Source organism: Hemicordylus capensis, chromosome 2 (genome assembly GCF_027244095.1).
Source record: "Hemicordylus capensis ecotype Gifberg chromosome 2, rHemCap1.1.pri, whole genome shotgun sequence".
In the NCBI taxonomy this organism is placed as follows: domain Eukaryota; kingdom Metazoa; phylum Chordata; class Lepidosauria; order Squamata; family Cordylidae; genus Hemicordylus; species Hemicordylus capensis.
In genome coordinates this window covers 217,965,880-217,991,327 of record NC_069658.1, presented here as the reverse complement: position 1 = coordinate 217,991,327, position 25,448 = coordinate 217,965,880, and the positions used below count along the sequence as shown (strand labels likewise).

Sequence of the window (25,448 nt, the reverse complement as noted above, 5' to 3'; positions counted from 1 at the left end):
GAATTTGATGGCACTGTGGTCACTGTTCCCTAAAGGGTTGATGACACTGACATCACGCACCAGGTCCTGGGTGTCACTCAGAATTAGATCCAAGGTCGCCTTCTCTCTGGTTGGTTCCATGACCAACTGTTCTAAGGCACAGTCATTTAGCGTATCTAGAAATCTGACCTCTTTGTCCTGACTTGAATGTGAATTTACCCAGTCTATGTGTGGGTAGTTGAAATCACCCATAATTACAGCCCCGCCTCTCCTTGACGCCTCCCTGATTTCCTCCTGCATCTCCCAGTCACTGTCGGCATTTTGATCCGGAGGGCGAAAGCACGTCCCCAGTAGCACAATTCCTTTCCGGCCTTGTATAGTCACCCACAGGGTTTCTGTGGAGGTCTCCAGTCCACTTAGGTTTTCTAGCTTGTTAGATTCTATCCCTTCTCTAACATACAGTGCTACCCCTCCTCCAAGGCGCCCCTCCCTGTCCTTCCTATAGAGTTTATACCCAGGGATAACAGTGTCCCACCGTTTCTCACTGTTCCACCATGTTTCTGTTATGCCCACTATGTCTATTTCTGCGTTAGCAACCAAGCACTCCAGCTCACCCATCTTGGCTCAGAGGCTTCTGGCATTGGCATACAAGCACCTATACACTGAATCTCTCCCCTGATGTATGCTATTCAATAAATAATTTGTTTTTGGGTCTGAATCTGACCCATCTGAATCACCCCAGATTCGATTTGGATCCGAATCAATCCAAATCCAAATCTGAATGGATTCAGATCAAAAATGGGTCCCAGTGCCAAAATAGGTCCCACCCCAAAAGGGTAGGGTGGTAGTGCCTAATGGGTAGAGGCTTCCACCCAAATTGCAGAGGAATTGGGCAAAGGGCTGATTTTTGGTGAATTTTTGAAGGTTTAGTGACTTTGGGGCAGATTTTGGGCATAATGTGGTATCTGGGGCGGAAGAGTGGGGTGGGGTGGTAGTGCCTAATGGGTGGAGGCTACCACCCAAATTGCAGAGGGATTGGGCAAAGGGCTGATTTTTGGTGAATTGTTCGCAGTTTCGCCCATTGTGGTGAATGAAGAAAATTGCAATCGGTCATTCTGAACAGCACTGGAGCTGCTGTACGCGTCTCCTGCAACCCTGGGGCACAGTGTTGCAGTGATGGAATGCTTTGCATCTTTTCAACCCAGTGCCAGATTTAGGTACAAGCTACTGCTTAGGCCTTCACTTAATGAGAGGCCTCTGAATACCAAAAAAAGAAAGCGGGGCGGAGGGGAGCGGGGGTTAGAGAGAAGAATAAATTTCAAGTTTTACATAATATATTCTCATTTAAAGACATTTCTAATGCAAATAGGCATGTTGCAAGATAACTGTTTTTGTTAGATTTTTTCACTACATTTTTGCCAAGTAAAAATAAAGGTTTGCTGTTCTTTCTAGTTTCTTGGTCCTTTTTGTCAGAGAATATTTTTTTGGTACTGCTATGGGTCCTTTTAAGCTTGGCATGTCATAATCTGACCCTGATTCAGCTGATACCTTATTCATGTTTTTGGAACATCCATACATTGCACCTAAATTCAGAACTCCTATGAAATTTATTCCATTTAAAATTCCAGATAAATTCATAGATGTTTGCATAAACAAGCTCATCTAGTGTAGTATGATGAAATGGTGCAGCACTACTTTTATGCAAATTGGCTTAGAACTCTTTGGAGCTGCCAATCATAAGCGGCAGTTAGAGAGTGACAGACAGAAGTTGGAAGTGAAGTTCAGTAAGAGTGGGGATTTGAGTGTGGGTAGGAATTGCTACCAAGGGACCCTGTTGGGGGCCATCCCTAGGTGGTGCGCAGGGCTGGGGGTGAATCATCATGTGCAGGGCCTCCTTAACATTTCCATCTAATATACATACACACTTTTACACATATGCATAACTTTTATTCCAAAACTGAATTATCTTGCAATACAAATCTTATTTTGAAGGAAGACACTTAGATTCCCAACATGACTGTACATTTATTGCAAGGGCAGGTATCATTTTGAGCAAGGCACTCCACACGTTTGCATGGAGGTGGAGGCAGAATTAATGCAATCCTCCCTCTCTCTTTAAAGGACATGGAGAAACAATTGTTTTCTAATGGGTGGAGAAAGCACCTCTGCACCAAATTGTTCAGTGTGTGACATTCTCAGAGGTGCACCTAGCAGTGTTCCCTTCCCTCTATTTTTTCCCCATCAATGAGCGGAATGAGTTTTGTTCTGGGTGACCGTATCAAGACAGTGTGCACTGTGCACATGTGCATTATTATGTGCCGCTGCAGATACCGCACACACACACACACACACACACACACACACACACACACACGGGGTATTTTCCTTATGTGGTGGTAATAATTTTTAAAAACATGTCTTTTAAAAAATGAACTAATCCAGCTAATAGTGAACTAGTAAGTCAACTTTCAAAAAAAAATATTCTCTTTGGGCAGGGGGAAAGCAAGAATCTTTATTCTCTAGGCCCCTGATCATCTTGATTGCCCTCTTCTGCACCTTTTCCAGTTCTACAGTGTCCTTTTTTGATGGGATCTGAGCTGTCAGTGACTAACCAGGAACGGGAACTTGGGGTTGTGGTGGGCAACTCGTTAGAAGTGTCGACTCAATGTGCGACAGGTGTAAAAGGCATTTTTTTTTGTATTTCCATTGTTTATTGATTTAACTATATTGTAAACCACTTTGAGATTATTTTAATGAAAGCAGTATATAAATCAAACAACAAATAAACAAATAAATTGGTCCTGCCCAGTCTAACGCTGCTCAGAAGCCTGGCTCTTAGCCAAAGTTAAAGGAGCAAGACCTCCCTTAACCCAGCTGCTGGGATCATGTTCTCCTCAAGCTGTATGCAGCTTGAACAGACACAGAGATGGGTGCCTAGACTGCCCGTCTGATGGAGGATCCTGTCAATGCACCGTGCTCATGGCGTGGTGCATTGTGGGATTTCCGCAACATGTCATCCTGGCCTCTGGACCTCTGCGCTGCGTGACATAGCGCAGATCATCTGGGAGCGCATTCTGTGGTCCCAGCAACCTTTTTGTGCTCATTTGAGGAGAAGTTCCATTTGAGCAGCCTTCCTTCCCACCCCCCACCCCCACCTGTTCTTGTGAATGGCCCCAGTGAGTTTTGGTGGTTGAGTGGGGATGGGAAGCTGGGTCTCCCACACTGGCTAACTTGAATAACCTCTGTCCCTCTCATTTGTCAGCCAGTTATTAGTTTAAGAAATTATCTCCCTCCATTCTCTCTACTCCATGCACACAATCACTGCTCCCAACTGGCCAACCCCTTATTGTGCCCAACAAGTTCACCAGAACTGCGCCTACTTCGGTTCGATCACGGACTGAACCACCCCCTGAACAAGGAGCGCGCTGCATTGGGGAATTCCCCTGCAAGACAGGTGCTTTAGGCACCTGGCTGTGTGTCTGCTCAGGTTGCCTGCAGCCCCAGCAGACACACGACTGGGAAGGTCCAAGAGCATGTTTGTGCTCAGGGGCGGAGCCATCATTGGGTGAATGGGTTCAAAGAACCCAGGCCATGCTCAACCAAGGGCCATGAACGTGACCCCAGACATGCCCCCCACATCTGACACCAGACACGGGGGTGTTATTTTGGTCCCAAATGGGGCCACGCGGCCCTGTTTGGAGCTGAAATTGGCCGCGCTGTGTTGGCAGCACTGCTGGAGCAACTCTCCTTGTCTTAAAGGCAGGGAGAGCCACTCCCGGTCCGGGATATCCCAGGGCCAATCGATGTCCCTCCCAAACAGGGCTGTGCGGCCCCGTTTAGGAGAGCGACCGGCCTGTGCTGCATTGGCAGCATGGCCGGAACGCCTCTCCCTGCCCCGTTTGGAAGGGAAACCACGCCCCCGCGTCTGACGTCTGACACGAGGGCACGGCTAGCCGGGCGCATCTGACATCAGAGGTGTGGGTCGGGGCCAGTGGGACGCAGCAGCCACATGTGGGTCGCCGTCAGCCCAGCTCCATTCCTGCTTGTGCCCGTCCACCTGGGTAAAAGCCTCTATCCTGGCACTTCACACAAGCAGCCCTACCCTGAAAAGGCTGCAGCAGCCTGGGTAGGTCTGTTTGTGTGAAGAGCCTTAGTGTGTGTCTGTGTGCTCACGTACATGTGTGTATAGTCCTCATGCTACTTACAAAGGATTAGGAAATAACACTGTTCCAAGTGAAAATATCTCTTCCCTTAATATCACGCGGTTAAGATTATATGGCAGTGAAGTAGAAACTTAATACATGTCAACAGAGACACCTGCATGAACAAAGCAGAGCAATCCAATTCAACCAATACTGAAAGTTCCAGGTCTTCACTGATTAAGAGTCTATATCATTTCATCATCCTTTGTCAGAGAGCCTGTATCAGTTATCTGCGCACTGAGCAGGGGGTTGGAAACAGAAGAGGTCCCTTCCAGCTCTTCCATTCTATGATTCGACAGGAAGTTGAAACAAGCCCAGACCCTGATGGGAAAAGCCACCATGACTCAGGATGTTCTCCTTATTGTTGAAGGAAACGAACCCACACAGTAAGTCCCATGATCTGATCTTGGAGTTGTTTCACCCAGTCGTCCCAAAGGTCAAGTTAGAACACATCAGAGGGTGAAGAGATTGGTGTCCTGCCTCAGCTGGCCAGTGCTGAAAACTGACAGATATTTTTTGTCCAGTTTATCTATATTGGCTCCCCTGGTCCAGTCCAGCATGGAAACATAAAGGTTACTGAAGAGGTTCTGACTTGGAACATGTACACTTACATAAACTGTATCTTAGGTTTTACTGAAATATGAATAATAAATAAATAAACTTCCTTGTGTGTGTGGCTGCACATCTCACAGTGATCCTCACTTCAATCTGTTATCTCACTCCTGGTTCTGTATGACTGGATATTGCTTTTGTCCTGCGGTCCCACCCTCCAGACCAATGAGGATCCTCCCTTTAGCCCCCAGGTTCCTGCCTGAGAAGCAGGACATGCAGAACAGTACTGAAGAGACAGGCATGGCACAAATGAAAGCATGTCAAGGGCATGCCCAGCACATTCTTGCAGATGCACCACACCCATACTTGGCCATCCAACATTTTGCAGATGAATGTAGGTATTTAATTAAACTAATTATTGAATATCTTTATTCCACTCTTCCTCCGAGGAGCCCAGAGTGGTGCACGTGGTTATGTTTATCCTCACAACAACCCTGTGAGGTAGGTTTAGGCTGAGAGATAAATGGCTGTCCCGGGTTCACCCAGTGAGTTTCATGGCTGAATGGGGATTTGAACTCTGGCCTCCCCATTCCTAGTCTAGCACTCTGACCACTACACCACACTGGCTCTCAACCAATTCTCATCCCAGCGAATAGTGCCCGAGCCTCCCACCTACTATTGCATATTGCTGAAGACTGGATTCCACCTGCTAGATGCTGTGCAGTGCAGAGGGCCTTAGTGTAGAATGTGCACCTAATTACAGGCAGGCACAGTACAGACCCACAATGCATCATCCCTCTCCACTCAGAGATTGGATTTGGAAAGGGCTCTGGAAAGGGAGCTGAATCCTGAAGGATGTCGCAGGTCATGAAAAAAGGCTGAAGGAGGTATTCCCAAGAGGCAAAACTCCCAAGAGGAACAGTTATTCACTAGGGAAATATTTCAGAAAGTAGAGACAGTTGGAGCTTATTCGGGAACATTCTGCTTCTCCATAGCCTACATTCCTCTGAGCCCTGTCTCTCACCCTCTCTACACACACTATCAGTTAACTCTTCAGATGTTGCATTCAGCTCCCCTGTTTATGACCCAAGGAACTCATCTAATCCCAGCAAGAATCAGTGAAGTGGTACATAAACAGTCATAGTTTTACTACGAGTAGTAAGAACATAAGAACATAAGAACAGCCCTGCTGGATCAGGCCCAAGGCCCATCTAGTGCAGCATCCTGTTCCTCACAGTGGCGCACCAGATGCCGCTGGAAGCCACAGACAGGAGTTGAGGGCATGCCCTCTCACCTGCCATTACTCCCCTGAAACTGCTACTCAGAGACACCCTGACCTTGAGGCTGGAGGTGGCCCACAGCCCTCCGACTAGTAGCCATTGATAGACCTCTCCTCCATGAAGTCATCCAAACCCCTCTTAAAGCCATCCAGGTTGTTGGCTGTCACCACATCCTGAGGCAGAGAGTTCCACAAGTGGATCACACGTTGTGTGAAAAAGTACTTCCGTTTGTTGATCCTAGACCTTCTGGCAACCAATTTCATGGAGTGACCCCTGGTTCTAATGTTGTGTGAGAGGGAAAAGAATCTCTCTCTCTCCACTTTCTCCATATCATGCATGATTTTATAGACCTCTATCATGTCTCCCCGCAGTCGTCTTTTTTCTAAACTAAAAAGCCCCAGGTGTAGTAGTCTTGCCTCATAGGAAAGGTGCTCTAGTCCCCTGATCATCTTGGTTGCCCTCTTCTGTACCTTCTCCAGTTCAACAATGTCCTTTTTAAGATGTGGTGACCAGAATTGTACGCAGTACTCCAAGTGTGGTCGCACCATAGTTTTGTATAAGGGCATTATAATGTTAGCCGTTTTATTTTCAATCCCCTTTCTAATGATCCCTAGCATGGAATTTGCCTTTTTCACAGCTGCCGCACATTGAGTCAATACTTTCAACGAGCTGCCAACCACAACCCCAAGATCCCTCTCTTGGTCCGTCACCAACAGCTCGGATCCCATCAGCATATACTTGAAGTTGGGGGTTTTCGTCCCAATGTGCATCACTTTACACTTGCTAACATTGAACCGCATTTGCCATTTTGTCGCCCACTCCCCCAGTTTGGAGAGATCCTTTTGGAGCTGCTCACAATCCGTTTGGGATTTCACTACCCGGAAGAGTTTGGTATCATCTGCAAATTTGGCCACCTCACTGCTTACCCCTGCTTCTAGATCATTTATGAATAAATTAAAAAGCACCGGTCCCAGTACAGATCCCTGGGGGACCCCACTTCTTACTTCCCTCCATTGTGAAAACTCTCCATTTATACCTACCCTCTGTTTCCTGTCTTTCAACCAGTTAGCAATCCACACATGTACTTGTCCCCTTATCCCATGACAGCTAAGTTTCCTCAGGAGTCTTTGATGAGGAACTTTGTCAAAAGCTTTTTGGAAGTCCAGGTAGACTATGTCAACTGGATCACCTTGCTCCAAACACTCGTTGACACTCTCAAAGAAGTCCAAAAGGTTGGTGAGGCAAGATTTACCTTTGCAGAAGCCATGCTGGCTCATTCCCAGCAGGGCCTGTTCTTCTAGGTGGTTTATTCTTGAGGATGTTTTCCATCAATTTGCCTGGAACGGATGTTAGGCAAACTGGCCTGTAATTTCCCGGATCGCCCCTGGATCCCTTTTTGAAAATCGGTGTTACATTTGCTACTCTCCAGTCCTCTGGTACAGAGCCTGATTTCAGGGATACATTAAATATTTTAGCAAGGAGGTCGGCAATTTCACATTTGAGTTCTTTGAGGACTCTTGGATGGATGCCATCCGTCCCTGGTGATTTGTTAGCTTTCAGTTTTTCCAGACAGTTTAGAACATCATCCCTTGTCACTTCTATCTGCCTCAGCTCTCTAGCCTCCATCCCTAAAAAGCCTGGTTCAGGAACAGGTATATGCTCAGTATCCTCTGCCGTGAAGACAGATGCAAAGAACTCATTCAGTTTCTACTACTAATAATAGTAGTGTTACCATGGAGTCTGGAGTGTTTTAGGGGAGAGTGCCCACCCATTTCCAATGATGGTGGGTTAATGTGGGTGTTCAGACCTGTAATGTTTTCCTACCTCTTGCAATATCTCTCCCCAAAGGCACACCCACTTGAGGACAGGCCAGATGCTGCACTTATTTCTTTTTTTAAAAAAATGGGTGGGCATCAGGAACCAATGAGCCATTCATCCTTAAGCCAGCATCTGCTCATAAGACAGAAAAATGCACAACCACAAACTGAATAGGTGCAATTTCATGGATATCTTTAATAGGTATCAGCACAAGCAGCAGTTCATTAAAGCATCTAATTCCAAAGAAACATTTATCAGACATGGGAAGATGACATTACAGAATTGGGAGGGATGAACAGTATCTGGCAGATGCACAGAAATCTTACTTTCCCGATCTCAAATATGTTTTTTCCCAGAGAGGGTTTTACATTTAGTATCTGCACAGGACGTTGCCAAACTGCAAGAGAGATCTAGATTCTCTACATTTGCCATAGAAATGAGAGGCTCTCAAAAAAACTGAATCCAAGAAGATACATTCTGGAAGAGAAGCCACATAGGAAGCTGCCATATATATACTGAGTCAGACCATAGGTCCATCAAGCTTAGTATTGTCTACACAGACAGACTGGCAGTGGCTTCTCCTAGGCTGCAGGCAGGAATCTCACTCAGCCCTATCTTGGAGATGCTGCCAGGGAGGAAACATGGAACCTAGATGCTCTGCTCAGAGTGGCTCCATCCCCTAAGGGGAATATCTTACAGTGCTCACACTTCTAGTCTCCCTTACATATGCAACAAGGATGGACCCTGATGTACCCCTTAGCTAAGGGGACAAGTCATGCTTGCTACCACAAGACCAGCTCTCTTCCAACAAAAATGACAATCTGGCTTCTGGCATCTTAATGATGAATGTGTGATCTGGTTACTAGACCACGTTGTCATGTTTGAACTGGAACTGAACTCAGTTGATTAATAGTTGGATCCCCTGGCTCAGATATTATTCAGACCACATGGGAATTTACAATACATGAAAAGCTCTGCTGTATGAAAAGTTCATCCCAATGTAGACAAACATGCCCAAATTCAGCCTGATGCAAATGTCTCCAAATTCTTTTTTGAATTGGTAGAAACATTTGGAATTTCAAATCTGCAGAATGTCATTTTCAGCTGCGTGGAAAGTGATGAAATAAGCAGAAGCAACTCAGCATTTGAAGTTTTGTGGTGCTGAAGCTGGAAAGGTTCACGTAGAAGGGATCCTGGCTAGCTCTTGGCTGGTTATCATATGGGGTAGCCATAATTCCATCCTATACCGGCTTGATTGCCGGCTTTCTTTGCAAGTAATCCATAACCTTTTAGGCCCCAGCGTGTACTCCAGCTGTGGAAAGGTAAGATGAAGAAAATCAGAAATTTTTCATATAAATGGACACTATGAGTCCAACTGGGGTCAGATGGAGCTCATCTTTTTCCTGGAACAATCAGGCCTTAGTGATGTGCCCAGACCGGTCTGGAGCTGCATTTGTTCCTAATTTTTTTTTTTTGTCATCCATCAGCAAAAACATATGTAGGAGGAGAATAAGTGATCTTGTGGTGTTGGGATGTGCAGTTTTTTATGTGTGGCATGCTTGTCTATATTTGAATGTAGCTATGTACTGGCTTGGGAGTGGAATTACAGTTTGTCTGCTCTTTTCACTAGCTATCTTGATTTCAAACTGAGAGGTTCTCCTTCTCTCTGCATAAGGGATTGACAGTCTGTTTATTGTTTTCTTAGCCTATGTTTTAGTTAGTAATCAATATCAAATTCTTGTTTCTCAGTTAATGTTGCTTTCTGTACAACAACAACAGCAGAATTGATAAGTGAAAGAGCAAAGAAAATTAAAAAGTGAACTGAACCAGGTGACGATGAATTGCATGGCTTTTGGTTTAAACACCTAACAAGCCTTCATAAACAACTATCAAAACAGTTCCATCACATTTTGCAAGGAGGTGATATTGAACAATGGCTAACAACTGGGTTTTTTCGCCTACTCCGTTCTGTGTTCTGGGTGCGTAGTTAGAGTTAGGTTGGCCACAATGGCAGTAACAGTGCGGGCCAGGTGGTAATTTGAGGGTTAGAATATCGGTGAGCATCCTTGGATATGTAAAAGGGTGATTGATTAATCGCTCCTTTGTGGCCTGTGCGGCACGGGGAAAATGATTGCCATGAAACCTGCTTCAGGACTTCTCCAACCTTTGGGCTGCGCGGTCCGGGGTGGACGAATGCAGAGGCGTATCTAGGGAAAATAGTGCCTAGGGCAAGCATTGAAATTGCGCCCCCTGTCCAAACATCTGACACCCATCTTTCAGATAACTTTACCATAATATCAGCTGAAAAATACAAGTCTGAAGGTCACATACAAGTCACATATCTGAATATGTGTACAGTGACTTATATTATATTAATTTTTTTTAAAAAAATTACCTGTAGCCCCTTTGGGAGGCTTCCTAAAGGCCGTGGCTGGGGGTCTGCAAAGGTCCCCCCTCCCCCCTGCTGGCCTCTAGGGCCTCACAGGGAGCATTTGAGCATGTGCAGTGGCCATTTAAAAAATTATTTATTTTTTTTTAAAATGGCAGCTGAAAACAAAATGGCCACCATGCATGCTCAAGTGGCCTCTGTGAGGCCTGGTATGGCCTATGGCCTCACAGAGGCCATTTGAGCATGCACGGTGGACATTTTGTTTTTGGCAGGCTTTTAAAAAAAATTAATTTTAAGAAATGGCGCCCCCTTCAAGTGGCGCCTGGGGCACGTGCCCTGCCTGCCCCACCCTTGATACGCCCCTGGACGAATGCCTAGAAGTATCCAGATCCTCTCTTACAGAAGGGGGGGGTTGGCTTTTGAAGGAATTGAGTGGGGCGTACCTGCCCACTCCCGAGCCAGGGTGTGTCGCCCAGTAGGGTGATGGGTAGGACTTCAGAGTTCTGACCTGCCTCTATTGGCCCACACTGTTCTCTAAGGGTGATTAATCACCTGGTGTTCCAGTCTGCCATGCCTGTGTAATAGTTAATAAAGTTGTGACCCTTTTCATCCATATTAACTCTACGTGTCGTCTTGAGCTGGGGTCTGGGGACAATGTTTAATTCTTGTTTTAAAATGTTTTTAAATTGTTAATTGTTGTGTTATTGTTTTTAATTTGTTTTAGCTTTTCATTGTTTTACAAGTTTGTTTTAATTGTGAACCGCCCTGAGCCATTTTTGGAAGGGCGGTATATAAATCAAATAAATAAATAATAAATAAAACTCATCTCATCATGAAAGACCCAGCAAAAGGTGCAGTTCCAAGTAATTATAGACTGATAACCTGCCTGCCAACCATGTTCAAATTATTAACTGGAATAATAGCAGATGAAGTGATGCAACACTTATTAACTAACAAACAGCTTCCAGTTGAACAGAAAGGAAATTGCCCGAACACCAGAGGCACAAAAGACCAGCTGCTGATTGAAAAAATGATTTTAAAAAATTGCAAGAGAAGAAAAACAAATCTAAGTGTTGCATGGATTGACTACAAGAAAGCCTTCGATTCATTGCCTCACACATGGATACTACAATGTTTAGAAACAACTGGTGTCAGCAAAAACATTCAGATATTTATTTAAAAATCAATGAGCATGTGGAGTACACAGTTAACAATCAATGGAGAGACACTTGGACAGGTTAGCATTAGAAGAGGCATTTTCCAAGGGGACTCACTATCCCCTCTGTTGTTTGTAATCGCCATGACCCCACTTTCACAAATACTAAACAAAACAGGCCTCGGATACCAAACATCTAAAACATCAAGTAAAATAAACCATCTGCTATACATGGATGATCTGAAGTTGTATGGAAAGTCCCAGTCAGAAATCGAATCACTGCTAAACACTGTCCGTATATTCAGTAGTGATATAGCAATGAAGTTTGGACTAGACAAGTGTGCTGCATTAATAATGAATGGAGGGAAAATAACAAAAACAGAAGGAATAGAACTGCCCAATGGAAGCAAGATCAAGAACCTGGAAGAGAAAGAACATTACAAATACTTGGACATTCTCCAGGCTGATAACATCGCACACACTGAAGTTAAAAGAAAATTGGAAGTGAATACATCAGGAGAGTTAGAAAAATCCTCAAGTCCAAACTCAATGGCGGGAACACCATACAAGCCATAAACACCTGGGCTATACCTGTTATCAGATACACTGCAGGAATAATAGACTGGACCCAGGCAGAGCTAGAGATGCTAGATCGTAAGACCAGGAAAATCATGACCATCAATCATGCTCTGCACTCCCGCAGTGATGTCAATAGGCTATACCTCCCTCACAGCTCAGGTGGAAGAGGAATGCTGCAAGTCCATCAAACAGTAGAGGAGGAGAAAAGAGGCCTTGAAGAATATACCAAGGACAGTGAAGAAGATGCACTTCAAATGGTCAATAATGCAAAACTATTCAACACCAATCAAACAAAGCAGGCCTACAAGAAAGAACAAGTCAAGAACCGAGCAGAAAAATGGAAAAAGAAGCCACTGCATGGTCAATATTTGCACAATATAAGTGGAAAATCAGACATCACCAAGACCTGGCAATGGCTTAAGAATGGCAACTTGAAGAAATAAACTGAGGGTTTAATACTGGCTGCACAAGAACAGGCACTAAGAACAAATGCAATAAGAGCAAAAGTTGAAAAATCAACCACAAACAGCAAGTGCCGCCTTTGTAAAGAAGCAGATGAAACTGTGGACCACCTAATCAGCTGTTGTAAAAAGATCGCACAGACTGAATACAAACAAAGGCATGACAAAGTAGCCGGGATGATACACTGGAACATCTGCAAAAAAGACAAACTACCTGTAGCCAAAAATTGGTGGGACCATCAAATTGAAAAAGTTGAAGAAAATGAAGATGTAAAAATATTATGGGACTTCCGACTACAAACAGACAAACATCTGCCACACAATACACCAGATATAACTGTAGTCGAGAAGAAAGAAAAACAATTCAAAATAATCGACATAGCAATACCAGGGGATAGCAGAATAGAAGAAAAAGAAATAGGAAAAAAAATCACCAAATACAAAGATCTACAAATTGAAATGGAAAGGCTGTGGCAGAAAAAGACCAAAATAATCCCAGTGGTCATTGGTGCCCTGGGTGCAGTTCCAAAAGACCTTGAAGAGCACCTCAACACCATAGGGGCCACAGAAATCACCATCAGCCAATTACAAAAAGCAGCTTTACTGGGAACAGCCTATATTCTGCGACGATATCTATAACAATTGACAATAAAATTCTGGCATCCCAGGTCCTTGGGAAGGACTCGATGTCTGGATAAAACAAACCAGTCAATAACACCTGTCTGACTGTGTAAACAAGAAATAATAATAATAATAATAATAATAATAATAATAATAATAATAATAATATCAAAGTTTTGTTTCTTGCTGAGAATTACTTCTTGTACAATTACTTATAGAGGATAAGTAATTTCTCTACAACACGTGGGAGGCGAGTGCAGGTTCTGATGGCATTTCCTCCACCCTCAATAATATGCTGAGTAGGATGATGCTGCCCAGACCTTCACCTTCTTCCCATACAATCACTTCCCCCTCCTCCTACTTAGGTGTTTGCTGATAGACGACTATGGGAGCATGGACAACACCTCTCCTGGAGCTTAGACATGAGAACAAGCCTATAATGGTTCCTAAAGTGGTTCCTAAACCCTTCCTAAAGTGGCTTCGGCTGGTTTACATTAAAATTTAAATAGTAATAAAACAATTAAATTTAAAAAAAATTAAATCAGAGTCAAACTCTGAGCAGTTTAGGGGTCATGGTGGACAGCTCGTTGTACGAGTCGACTCAATGTGCGGCAATCGTGAAAAAGGCCAATTCCATGATAGGAATCATTAGGAAGGGGACTGAAAATAAAACTGCCCTTAATACAAAACTATGGTGCGGCCACATCTGGAGTACTGCAAACAATTCTGGTCACCACATCGAAAAAGGACATTGTAGAACTGGAGAAGGTGCAGAAGAGGGCAACCAAGATGATCAGGGCCTAGACCACCTTTCTTATGCGGCAAGGCTACAACACCTGGGGCTTCTTAGTTTAGAAAAAAGATGACTGTGGGGAGACATGATAGAGGTCTATAAAATCATGCATGGTGCGGAGAAAGTGGATAGAGAGAAATTCTTCTCCCTCTCACATCACACTAGAACCAGGGGTCATCCCATGAAATTGATTGCCAGGAAATCTAGGACTAACAAACGGAAGTACTTTTTCACACAACACATAATCAGCTTGTGGAATTCTCTGCCACAAGTTGTGGTGACAGCCAACAACCTGGATGGCTTTAGGAGAGGGGTTTGGATAACTTCATGGAGGAGAGGTCTATCATCAGCTACTAGTCTGAGGGCTAAAGGCCACCTCTAGCCTCAAAGGCAGGATGCCTCTGAGTACCAGTTGCAGGGGATTAACAGCAGGAGAGAGGCCATGGCCCCAGCTGCTGCCTGGGGTTCCCAAAAGCATCTCGTGGGCCACTGTGTGAAACAGGATGCTGGACTAGATTGGCCTTGGGCCTGATCCAGCAGGGCTGTCCTTATCTTAATGGACAGTGACGATCTTTTAGGTAAAGGTGCTTTCTCAAGTAACCCAAACCTAAGCCATTCAGGGCTTTAAAGGTAATAAGAAGCATTTTGTACTTAGGCCAGAAACATATCAGCATCCAGTGCAACTGTTTAAGAACAGGCATAATGTGGTCTCTCCGGGATACCCCAGAAACCAATCTGGCTGCCACATTTTGGACTACCTGAAGTTTCCAAACTATGTACAACGGCAGCCCTAGATAGAGTGCATTGTGGTAATCCAACCTGGAGGTTACCTGCTAGTGTACCATTGTTTTCAGCTTATTCTCTTCAGGGAGTGGGAAGAGTTGTTGAATCAATCACAGATGGTAAAAGCACTCCTGGCCACAGCATCAACCTGAGACACCAGCATGAAGGACCCTCAGGCAATCCCAAAGGATACCATGGTCAATGGTATTGAAAGCCGCTGAGAGATCCATAAGAACCAACAAAGTCACATTCCCTCTGTCAACTCCCTTGCAAAGGTCACCTATCAGGCCAACCAAGGCTGTCTCAATCCCATAGCCCTCCCTAAAGCCAGTTTGAAAAGGGTTGCTTGCTGTCCTTTTTTAGTTTGATATTTTCAGTCTGTTTTGACTACTCTTTATTAATTGTTGTAATTTTAGCTTTTGTTAACTGTACTCTGCTTTGGGTGCTATTGTGGAAAAGTAGTGCAGAAATAGAGGAAATTGTATTGCCTTCCCTTGTGTGGAACTGATTCCCACCCCACACACCCATTCCCTTCTCTCTCACCTGTTCTTCAGGATCCAGTACTCAACTCTTCTCCCGTTTATCTTGGAGGTGTCATAGCCAACTGCCAGTACAGCATGGTTCAGATATTTGCTGCATTTCTTTGAGTCCAGAATTCCTGGAGAGGTTTGGTGCATGAAGCATCAGGGACACAAAAAAGACAACGTGAACCACCATTCAAGCAGGTGCACATAATAGTTAGTCCAAAATGCTCTCCAGAAGAAGTAGCTCATGTCCTATGCTGCACCCCTTCCCTGCCAGTACCAAGGAAAACCAAAATTACTCAGCAAGATACTGCATGATACTACTTCAGACTAGGGATGTGCATTTCGTTTCGGATACAAAACGTTTTGTGCACAAAACAGGCCGTTTCGGGTGTTTTGTAGCCAAAACAAAACACCCAATGCTCAAAACAGAAAATTTTGTAGCCAAAACAAAACATCCCTGTTTCGGATACAAAATGTTTTGTTGTTTCGGCTGTTTTGGAACTCCATTTTGCAATCGCAAAAAGTCTTTCTCCTTCAGTCTCCATTTTGAGTTTTGACATCTGTTTGAATTTCCAGCCCACAGACTGGCCAGCAAAAGCATGGGCTGATCTGCTGGCAATTGCCTCCTTATTCCTTTTAAGCAAATTTAAGGGTAGAATTCACCCTCATTGCCTAGTGGGGCAGTGTGCATTTACCCTCATTGCCCAGTGGGGAAGTGTGCATTTCATTGTTGTTGTTTCACACTGTTGTGTGTAGATCAACTGCATTTTGGGTGGGAGGGATGTGGATGTGCATGACCTTTGGAAATCTGCCTGATTTTTTTCCAAAGCTCTGCTGTTAATGTGTGATGTTGATGTCATTTGGGGTGGATTCAGGGCAGAAAGGGGGCTTTGGGGGCAGAAGAGTGGTTCAAGTGGTAGTGCCCCAATGGGTGCCTGCTGCCACCCAGATTCCAAAGGAATTGAGAAAAGGGCTGGTTTTAAAAGAATTTCTGAAGTTGACATGTCTTTGGGGCAGATTTCGGGCAGAAAGGGGGCCTGAGAGGAAAAAACAGTGGGTTGGGTGGCAATGCTCCAAGGGGTGCCTGCCACTTGCCCTATTCCAAAGGAATAGGGCAAAAGGCTGATTTCTTAGGAATTGCTGAAGTTTACGCTTCTTTAAGGTCCCCCCCCCCAGGGAATAAAGGAGGTTTCAGAAGACCCATAACTCCACCTGGGGGGCACTGGGGTAGCCGGGAGCGAGTGGTGGTGTAGTGCACACAGGGTGCCAACCACCCCCATGGGTTGCTAACCCATGGGGTGCTGGGTTATGTTGTTTCTGAGGTGTTCTGAGTATATATTTTCTGGTAGCATATGAGATTTTCAATGACAAACCATGAATCCACTCTCATATGCTACCAGAGAATCTGAATCTACACTCAAACATCTCAGAAACAACAGAACCCAGTACCCCATGGGTTAGCAACCCATGGGGGTGGTTGGCACCCTATGTGCTCTACACCACCACTTGCTCTGGGCCACCCTGGTGCCCCCCAAGTGCAGTTATGGGGCAGGAATTATGGTCCATCATTCCCTATGGGGAAGAACTTTACAGACGCGCAAACTTCATTACATCTTTAAAAATCAGCCCTCTGCCCAATTCCTTTGAAATAATTCTGGCAGCTTTCTTGCCCCCACTGGGCACTACCACCCACCCTACTCTGCTTTGGGCCACCCTTTCCCCCCCCAACATGAAGCTATACTTTTGCTGAAACCTCCATTCTTCCCTATGGGGAAAATCCTATACTTCAAAAGTTCACCAAAAACCAGCCCTTTGCCCAATTCCTCTGAAATTTGGGTGGTAGTTTCCACCCATTGGGCACTACCACCCCCACCCACTAGTTTTTTCCCGGGGCCATTTTTCAAAATCCAAAACATTTTGGATTTGGATTTTGCAATTTCAAACAAAGAACAAAATTGGGGTGTTTCGGATTGGCTGATTTCAAACAAAGAACAAAACGGGAGTGTTTTGGATTCAGGCCAAAAACAAAACAGAAAAACAAACAAAACGCACAACCCTACTTCAGACTCCCTGCTCAAAATCAGCAAGTGGCCTGGACATGCAGTTTGCACTTCCACCACTTGAGGGCTGCAACTTGTCTTGGTCTGTTTGTTTGTCTGTCTATCTATCTATCTATCTATCTATCTATCTATCTATCTATCTATCTATCTATCAAATTTGTATACCGCCCTAAACTTTCATCTCTGGGCAGTTTACAATAATATAAAACCAGTTAAAAACATATACAAAAACTTAAAAACACTTTAACAATTTAAAAATAACCAGAAATTAAAACCCAAAAATATTAGGAAGCTGAGAAAGCTTGGGCAAAAAGATGGGTTTTCAGGTGTTTTTTGAAAGTTGCCAGAGATGGGGAGGATCGTATCTCAGCAGGAAGCGCATTCCACAATCTCAGGGCAGTGACTGAGAAGGCCTATCTCTGTGTAGGCACCAAACGAGTTGGCGGTAACTGGAGACGGACCTCCTCAGATGACCTCAATGGGCGGTGGGGCTTGCAGAGAAGAAGACACTCTTTTAAATACCCAGGACCTAAGCCATTTAGGGCTTTATAAGTTATAACTAGCACTTTGTATTTTGTCCGGAAACCTATTGGCAGCCAGTGTAACTCCATCAGTAAAGGAGTAACATGGTCTCTCCGAGATGACCCAGAGACCAACCTGGCTGCCGCATTCTGAACCAACTGAAGTTTCCGGACTACGTACAAAGGCAGCCCCATGTAGAGCGCATTACAAAAATCAAGTCTGGAGGTCACCAACAGATGTACCACTGTTTTGAGGTCAGTGATCTCGAGAAACGGGTGCAGCTGACGTATCAGCCAAAGCTGAAAGAAAGCACCCCTGGCCACCGCCTCAACCTGAGAAATCAAGGAGAGGTGTGGATCCAGAAGTACTCCCAGACTGTGAACCTGTTCCTTTTGAGGACATGTGACCCCCTCTAGAACACACAGATCAAAATCGTCTCTAGAGTTCTGACCCCGCACAATAAGTATCTCCATCTTATCTCTATTCAGTCTCAGTTTATTCTCCCTCATCCAGCCCATTACTGCTTCCAGGCAGGCATTTAGGGAGGATATGCCAGCTCCTGAAGAAGCTGACATGGAGAAGTAGATCTGGGTGTCATCAGCGTACTGGTAACACCCAGTCCAAATCCCCTGATGATCTCTCCCAGCGGTTTCATGTAGATGTTAAAAAGCATTGGAGAAAGTACGAAGCCTTGAGGGACACCATACTTAAGCTCAGATTTTGAAGAGCAACAGTCTCCAAGCGACACCATCTGGAATTTATCCGAGAGGTAGGAGCGGAACCACTGTAAAACAGTGCCTCCCACCCCCAACACCCTCAGACGTTCCAGAAGGATACTATGGTCGATAGTATTGAAAGCCGCCAAGAGATCCAAAAGGACCAACAGAGTCACACTTCCTCTTTCAACTGCCAATTGGAGATCATCCATCAGGCCGACCAAGGCAGTCTCCATTCCATAGCCCACCCGAAAACCAGTTTGAAATGAGTCTAGATAATCCGTTTCCTCCAAGACCTCCTGGACCTGAGAGGCCATCACCCTCTCAATTACCTTGCCCAGCCATGGGAGGTTGGAAACAGGTGTATAATTGCTCCACTCTGAGGGATCTAATGCAGGCTTCTGTAGAAGAGGTCTAATGATTGCCTCCTTAAGACAAGGAGGCATCCTGCCCTCCCTCAGAGAAGCATTTATGATTTCCACCAGGCCGTCTACAGCAACCTCCCTACTAGATCGAACAAGCCATGTTGGACAAGGGTCAAGAGAACAAGTGATAGGCCTCACCGCTCGAAGCAGCAGGAGTCACAGACTGAAACTGATCCAGTCAAATCACATAAGAGGAGTTGTTGGGCACCTCCATCTCAGATTTCAAATTAATTGTGGAGTCTCCATCTAGGTTGGCCCGAATCCAAGAGATTTTATCTGCAAAAAACTCTTTCAACACATCACAGCAGGTAACTGATGACTCCAAATTCTGGTTCAAGGGAGGGGGGGCAGATACTAGTCCCCTCACAACCCTGAACAACTCAACTGGACGTGAACTCGCAGAGGCAATATGGGCAAAAAAGAACTGCCTCTTTGCCACATGTATTGCCTGAGCATAGATCTTTAGATGTGCTCTATGTCACAGATTTGAGTTGAGTCTTCCTCCACCTGCACTCCAGCTGCCTATCTTGCCGCTTCAGCCCCTGTATATCTTCTGTACAGCAAAGGGCCAAATTTGAAGTGGGTCGGAGGGGACGCTTGGGAGCAATCATGTCTACTGCCCTAGTGAGCAAGTTGTTCCAATTCTCAACCAGGGTATCAACAGGATCTCTAGCAGAGCCAACACTGAAACCCTCCAAGGCTTCTTGGAATCTTACTGGATCCAATAACTTCTTCAGGAGGACCATTCTAATGGGCACCTCGCCCCTGCAGTGGTGGGAAGTGGTTGTAAATCCAACCTTAACCAGATGGTGGTCCATCCATGACAATGGGGAAATCATAGGAGTCCCCACCCACGGAACACCACCCTGATCAGAGTAAAATACCAAATCAAGCGTGTGACCTGCAATATGTGTCGGTCCAGAGACCACTTGGGATAGGCCCATAGTTGTCATGGCCGCAATGAACTCCTGAGCTACCCCAGACAGATGGGTCCCGAAATGAACTTTGAAGTCCCCCAGCACCAAAAGTCTGGGAGACTCCAACACGAGTTCCGCGATTAAATCCGTGAGCTCAGTAAGGGATTCCACTCGGCAGCGGGGTGATTGGTACACCAACAGAAGTCCCAATCTATCCCTGGTCCCCAGACTCAAGTACACACATTCAATATGGCCCAACACCCTAACAGGGACCCTGGAAAGGGATATGTTATCCTTATAGACCACAGCCACTCCACCTCCCCGCCCACGTCCCCTCACCTGCTCCTCTACAGAATATCCTGGAGGGAGAAGCTGGGACCAAACTGGACCACTAGCCTCCCCCAACCAAGTCTTGGTAATACATTCCAGGTCAGCCCCTTCATCCATGATCAAATCATGGATGAGTTCAGATTTATTTTGGACCAAACTGGCATTACAGAGGAGCAGAGAAAGGCTATGTGGGTTGTTGGCAGTGCTCTCTGAGGTCAAAGAGCTGGCAGGACAGCCGGAAGGGGAGACACCTATTAAATTTCTGACTACCCTTCCCCTGGAACGGCTTGCTGAACTGCCAACATTACTTCTTCTATTCCCCACCACCACTGGGATAGCTGCCCCATAGTCGATGAAGGCACCCCCTGTCCCACCATCTCCAGACGAACCCAAACACATTACAGCAACTTCAACCCAAGTCTAAAACAGCTTAAGACTAATTAAACAGAAGCCCTCTAGCCCTCGCCCTCATTCTCCCCCAAAGTGCCCCCCAAAGGGGCAACCCCCTTTGGTGTCACCCCACCAGTGGGGGCATGCCGCCACAAGGAGCCTTCCTATAAAGCCCAAAACTGAGCAGGTGACCCGAGGAACAGCCGAGTCACTCAGGGGCTGGTTCCAATCCTGCCCACACTTCCCACAGATGTTAACCTGAGGCTGCAGCCCCACAGGGGAAGCAAAAGAAGGCAGGCATCAGCAGAAGGAACCCCAGCACCCACCTGGTCTCTCACTCCAGGCAGCACTAGGTGGGAGGTAGATGGACTCTCCCTTTCCCTCTCTGCTGGGCTTCTAACCATTGTCATTCACTCAAGAGAGGCATCCTTGATCTCATAGCATCATAAAATGTGAGTAGGAAGGCACTTTGGAGCTTCTAGTCCAGTGTCTTGCTCAGGGATCTGCTGCAGCATCCATGGCAGAGGCTGTCCAGCCTCTAAAAATCTCCAGCGAAGGAGAGCCTACAACCCTTAGACCAGAACATCATTTAAAGGGACACAATAGAGCCACCTTGCTGGAGCTCAGCAGGTCTTGGAATGGTCAGTGTCTGGATGGGAGACCTGTATACGCCACCTTTTGGGGTGGGGCCATAGCTCAGTGGAAGAGCATCTACTTTTCAGTCCCTGGCATCTTCTAGAAGGACTTAGAAAGACTCCTGCCTCAAACCTTGGGAAAGCTACTGCCAGTCACTCTAGACCAGGGATTTTCAATGTTGGGTCCCCAGATATTATTGGACTTCAACTCCCATAATCCTCAGCCCCAGTGGCCTTTGATTGGGTATTATGGGAGTTGAAGTCCAATAACATCTGGGGACCCAATGTAGAGAATCCCTGCTCTAGTCAATACTGAGCCAGATGGACCAATGGTCTGACTCAGTATAAAGCAGTTTCCTATGCTCCTAACTACACAAGGCAAATAGTTCCACTGTACAATAGCTGTTATGACTCAGAAATTCTTTCTAACATCTAGCCTGAACCTCCTCCTTTGTAGTTCCAACCCACTGCTTCTAGTCCTGCCGCCTGCAGCAAGAGAGAACAAGTCGGATCCCTCTTTTATGAGACAGCCCATCAGATATTTGAAGAGGGCTATCCTATCCCCTTTAGTCTTCTTCTCCAGGCTGAACATACACAGCAACTTTTGTTGGAGTTCCAGTGCATCAATCTTTTGCACCAACTATCCTAATGACCACTAGGGGCATTGGGAGTAGAGATAGTGACTAAGGGTCTCCCTGCTGTTCTACCTGTCTCTATTTTGATTGATTGATTGATTAAGTGTTGTCAAGTCGGTATCGACTCTTAGCAACCACACAGATAGATTCTCTCCAGGATGATCTGTCTTCAACTTGGCCTTTAAGGTCTCTCAGTGGTGCATTCATTGCTGTGTATGTATGATAGTTTGAGCCTGGTCATTTGTGCCTTGAGTGAAAATTCTGGATTGATTTGTTCTGTGATCCATGTGTTTGTTTTCCTGGCTGTTCATGGTATCCTCAAACTTCTCCAGCACCAAAGTTCAAAAGCGTCAATACTTTTTCTATCTTGCCTCTTCAAAGTCCAGCTTTTGCATCCATAGTGAAATCCATAGAGTAGAGGGGTCTGCTCTATGACCCCTGATATGATTCTTAAGGTATTTCCTGTGAGAATCAGGTTCCCTTCCTTTCCTCTTTGAGAGCAGGTGGAAACATTTCTTATCCACCTTATTCAGTGGGCCTTATGCACCCCAGCACAGTATCTCCAGTGACTGTTGCTGGTGTCTATCTTATGTTTCTTTTTAGATTGTAAGCCCTTTGGGGACAGGGATCCAGCTTATTTATTTATTATTTCTCTGTGTAAACCACCCTGAGCCATTTTTGGAAGGGTGGTATAGTAATCAAATAAATAAACAAACAAACAATTCCGTATCATCTGTTATATATTTTGAAGAATGTGTTTGTTCATCCTCTATAATAAAACCCTTGGTGTCCATCTGTGGTCAGCCAAGCGTGTGTCCGTGCCTCCCTGGGCTGTTCTGGGCATGCGTGAAGCGCATGCCCAGAACAGACCGAGGGAGACACGACTGCCGGGACCAGGCGGCTATGTTAGACGAAAACAGCGGGACCGGGAGGACAGAGACATCAGCGGGGGAACCGGGAAGGCTGAGGCGGCAGCAGGGGAACCGGGAGGGCTGTGGCAGCAGCGCGGGACCTGAGAGAGCAGCGGGGAACCAACAAAAAAGACCAGGGGGAAAAAAATTGAAAAGACGGGCCCGCGGGAGCAAAAAACCAAAAGCGGCAAGGAGATAAGAGCGGGGAGAAGAGACCGGCATGACGAACAAAAAAAAAAGAGAGGCGGGAGCCGAGAAGGGCAGAAGCAACAGAAGTGGAACTAGCCTGAAGCTGCGGAATCAAAGCAAACAAACAAAATCAAAAAACCGGCAAAGGCAGAGGCAGAAGCGACGGGACCAGCCCTGCCAGTAAAACAAATAAGAAGCGCAGACCGGGGAGAGGCGGGGATTTTCACCACTCTCATGTTCACTCTCTCTCTCTCTCTCTCTCTCTCTCTCTCTCACACACACACAGTTAACATTAAGCACTACACACACACCCCGCCAGTCGCCCAAAAACCAACAAAGCCAAAAAAACCCAAAACCCACACACACATTCAAACGGCAGAGGGGGCGAGTCCAGCCCAGGCAAAACTAGCCCAGAAACAGCAAAAGTGGCAGGAGAAAATACACCGCTGAATTCACAATCCCCCCCTTATAGGCCCAATTATAAGCCCCCACCCCCCTCCTGACGGCCAAGGGCAGGAAAACAACTGACATGATTGGCGCATGCGCACCACAAACGATATATACAACGGCCGCCACAAGATCAACAGCACACTGGAGCAGCCGCACAGAGACTCTATCTCCACAGCGCCTTCTCAGTCGGGGGAACAGGCGGGGGAAAAAAACCGCTGTGGAAAACCCAGAATCCACTGAAAAATCCCGGAATGCCAGTGCGAGAGGCGGTGCGCGCACTCCTCCGCTGTTCAAGGGAGGAGGAGACAGGGAAAATGCTTTTCCACTGAAGAGGGGGAGGGGGCACTCTTTAACCCTTTCCTGGCAGTTCGCCAACACCTCACTCTGTTGTGCCTGCCGACCAACAAAGGGCAAGAGCCTGCTTGCGGGTGCTGTGCATATGAACACTAACTAAGAAGCGGCGCGGCCAACAACTGCGACTGTGGGGAGTGGCGGGCCGGGAGCTGATTGAGCTGCAGGCAGCGCCTTCCACCCGGGCTGTGTATTGGCGTGGGGAAGCCCTGGCAGGCGCTGTGACAGGGCGGAGGAGGGAGGAGGCGAGCTGACTGGCTGGGGCCGGGGGTTTCCCGACCTTGCGAGTGCGCTGCACAAGCGAGCGAGCTCCTCTTCAGGAGCTCACATTTACACTTTTCCCGAAACATTCCGAGCGGCGCTCCACTTCCTCCCGTCCTGTCTTCGGCCGCGCAAGCGAAGTAGGTCCGCCCTGGCTATCGAGCGAGATGCAGCTCAGTACCGCTGGGAGCTGACCAACCATGGTAGATCCCCATTCACAAAGAATGTGGTGCATAAAGAAATACTATGAGGGTTGGCGGGGGGGGGGATACCAAAAAAAGAATAAAATGAGTAAATTAAGTTAAAAACTGAGTTGAACAAAAAAATAAAATAATTTAAACAAAAAATATGCTCTACACTTAGCCTCATAAGTATTTAAAAACTAAATAAGGGAGATGGCAGATCAAAAGAAAGTGGGACAGAGGGAAGAGGGGAAAAGAAGAGACAGAGGGACAAGGAGGAGAAGAAATGAAAGAAGAGAGTACGGGAGAGGGAAGGGTAGAATAAAAAAGGGTGGGGAGGGAGAAAGAAAAACAGATACAAAAATAAGGGTCAAAAGACAGGAAGAGCGAGCAAAGGAGAACAATCAGAAAAATCACCCCACTCCACACCAGAAAAGACACTGGCCCAGTGATAAGGAGGAGGGCACAGGACAGCCAGAGGAGGGAGGGAGGGAAATTATGAAACAAAGAAGTAAGAAAGGAAGGAAAAAGAAAGGAAAAAGAATGAAGGAAGAAGGACAGAAAACAGACAGAAAAAAGAGAAGAGCAGCCAACCGCAAAGAGCAATCCCGTTAAAGAAATAAAACAGGAAAAGAGAAATAAGAAAGAACGATGGGAGTGAGAAGAGGTGGAAGAAAGGAAGAAAAGGGGAGAGAGAGAGACAGGTAGAGAGAAGAAAGGAAGGAAAGGAAACAGAGGAAGATGGAGAGAAAAGGAAGGAGTGCAAGAGAGAAAGAGAAAAATAAAAAAGGAGAGGACGACGAAAGAAAGAGGTAGAAACAATAAAGGAAACAACAACAACAACAAAAAATTCTAGCGCCCGTTATTTTAACGGGCTTAAAAATACTAGTGTGAAATAAAGTCATACTTCCCAAAGACATACAGATATAAAATTTTGCATGGATGATCCTGACACTTAAATTGGATGAATGCACTACTCTTTATACTGGAATATGCTCACCTAAAAGGTTTATATGATTTTTAAAAAACAATTTGAAAAAATTCTGAATATAACCACCGTATTTTAATTGTTGTTTTCAACAGATTTTTAACACACAATTATCAGCTCAATAACTCCAGAACAACATCGAGTCCAACAGAAGCAGAAGATCTTCCTCAGATTCAAATTCACTATGATACAAATTTACCGTATATGGTAATTATTCAATAAAATGAATAATGATTGAAGTTGAAATCCTACAAATTTCAAACTGTTCCTTTACTTCCTTTTTGCAAGGACATTAATGGTCAATTCAGTGACATATACACGTGACCCTCAAATAGTGGTTTCACTC

At 45.7% G+C, this 25,448-nt stretch overlaps 1 protein-coding gene across 3 annotated transcripts in view; it reads right to left on the bottom strand.

Annotated features, from left to right (window-relative positions):
- Positions 1–8,002: 8,002 nt before the first annotated feature.
- The window catches only part of LOC128347210 (procathepsin L-like), a 47,996-nt gene continuing 30,550 nt past the window's right edge, over positions 8,003–25,448 (bottom strand). For all 3 annotated transcript variants that reach the window (XM_053301493.1, XM_053301494.1, XM_053301492.1), the window contains 2 exons: positions 15,157–15,271; positions 8,003–9,143 (listed from right to left, as the gene is read on the bottom strand). In XM_053301493.1, coding sequence (XP_053157468.1) covers positions 9,047–9,143; positions 15,157–15,271 — 212 coding nt within the window. In that variant the 3' untranslated portion in view covers positions 8,003–9,046. The remainder of the gene's footprint in view (positions 9,144–15,156; positions 15,272–25,448) is intronic.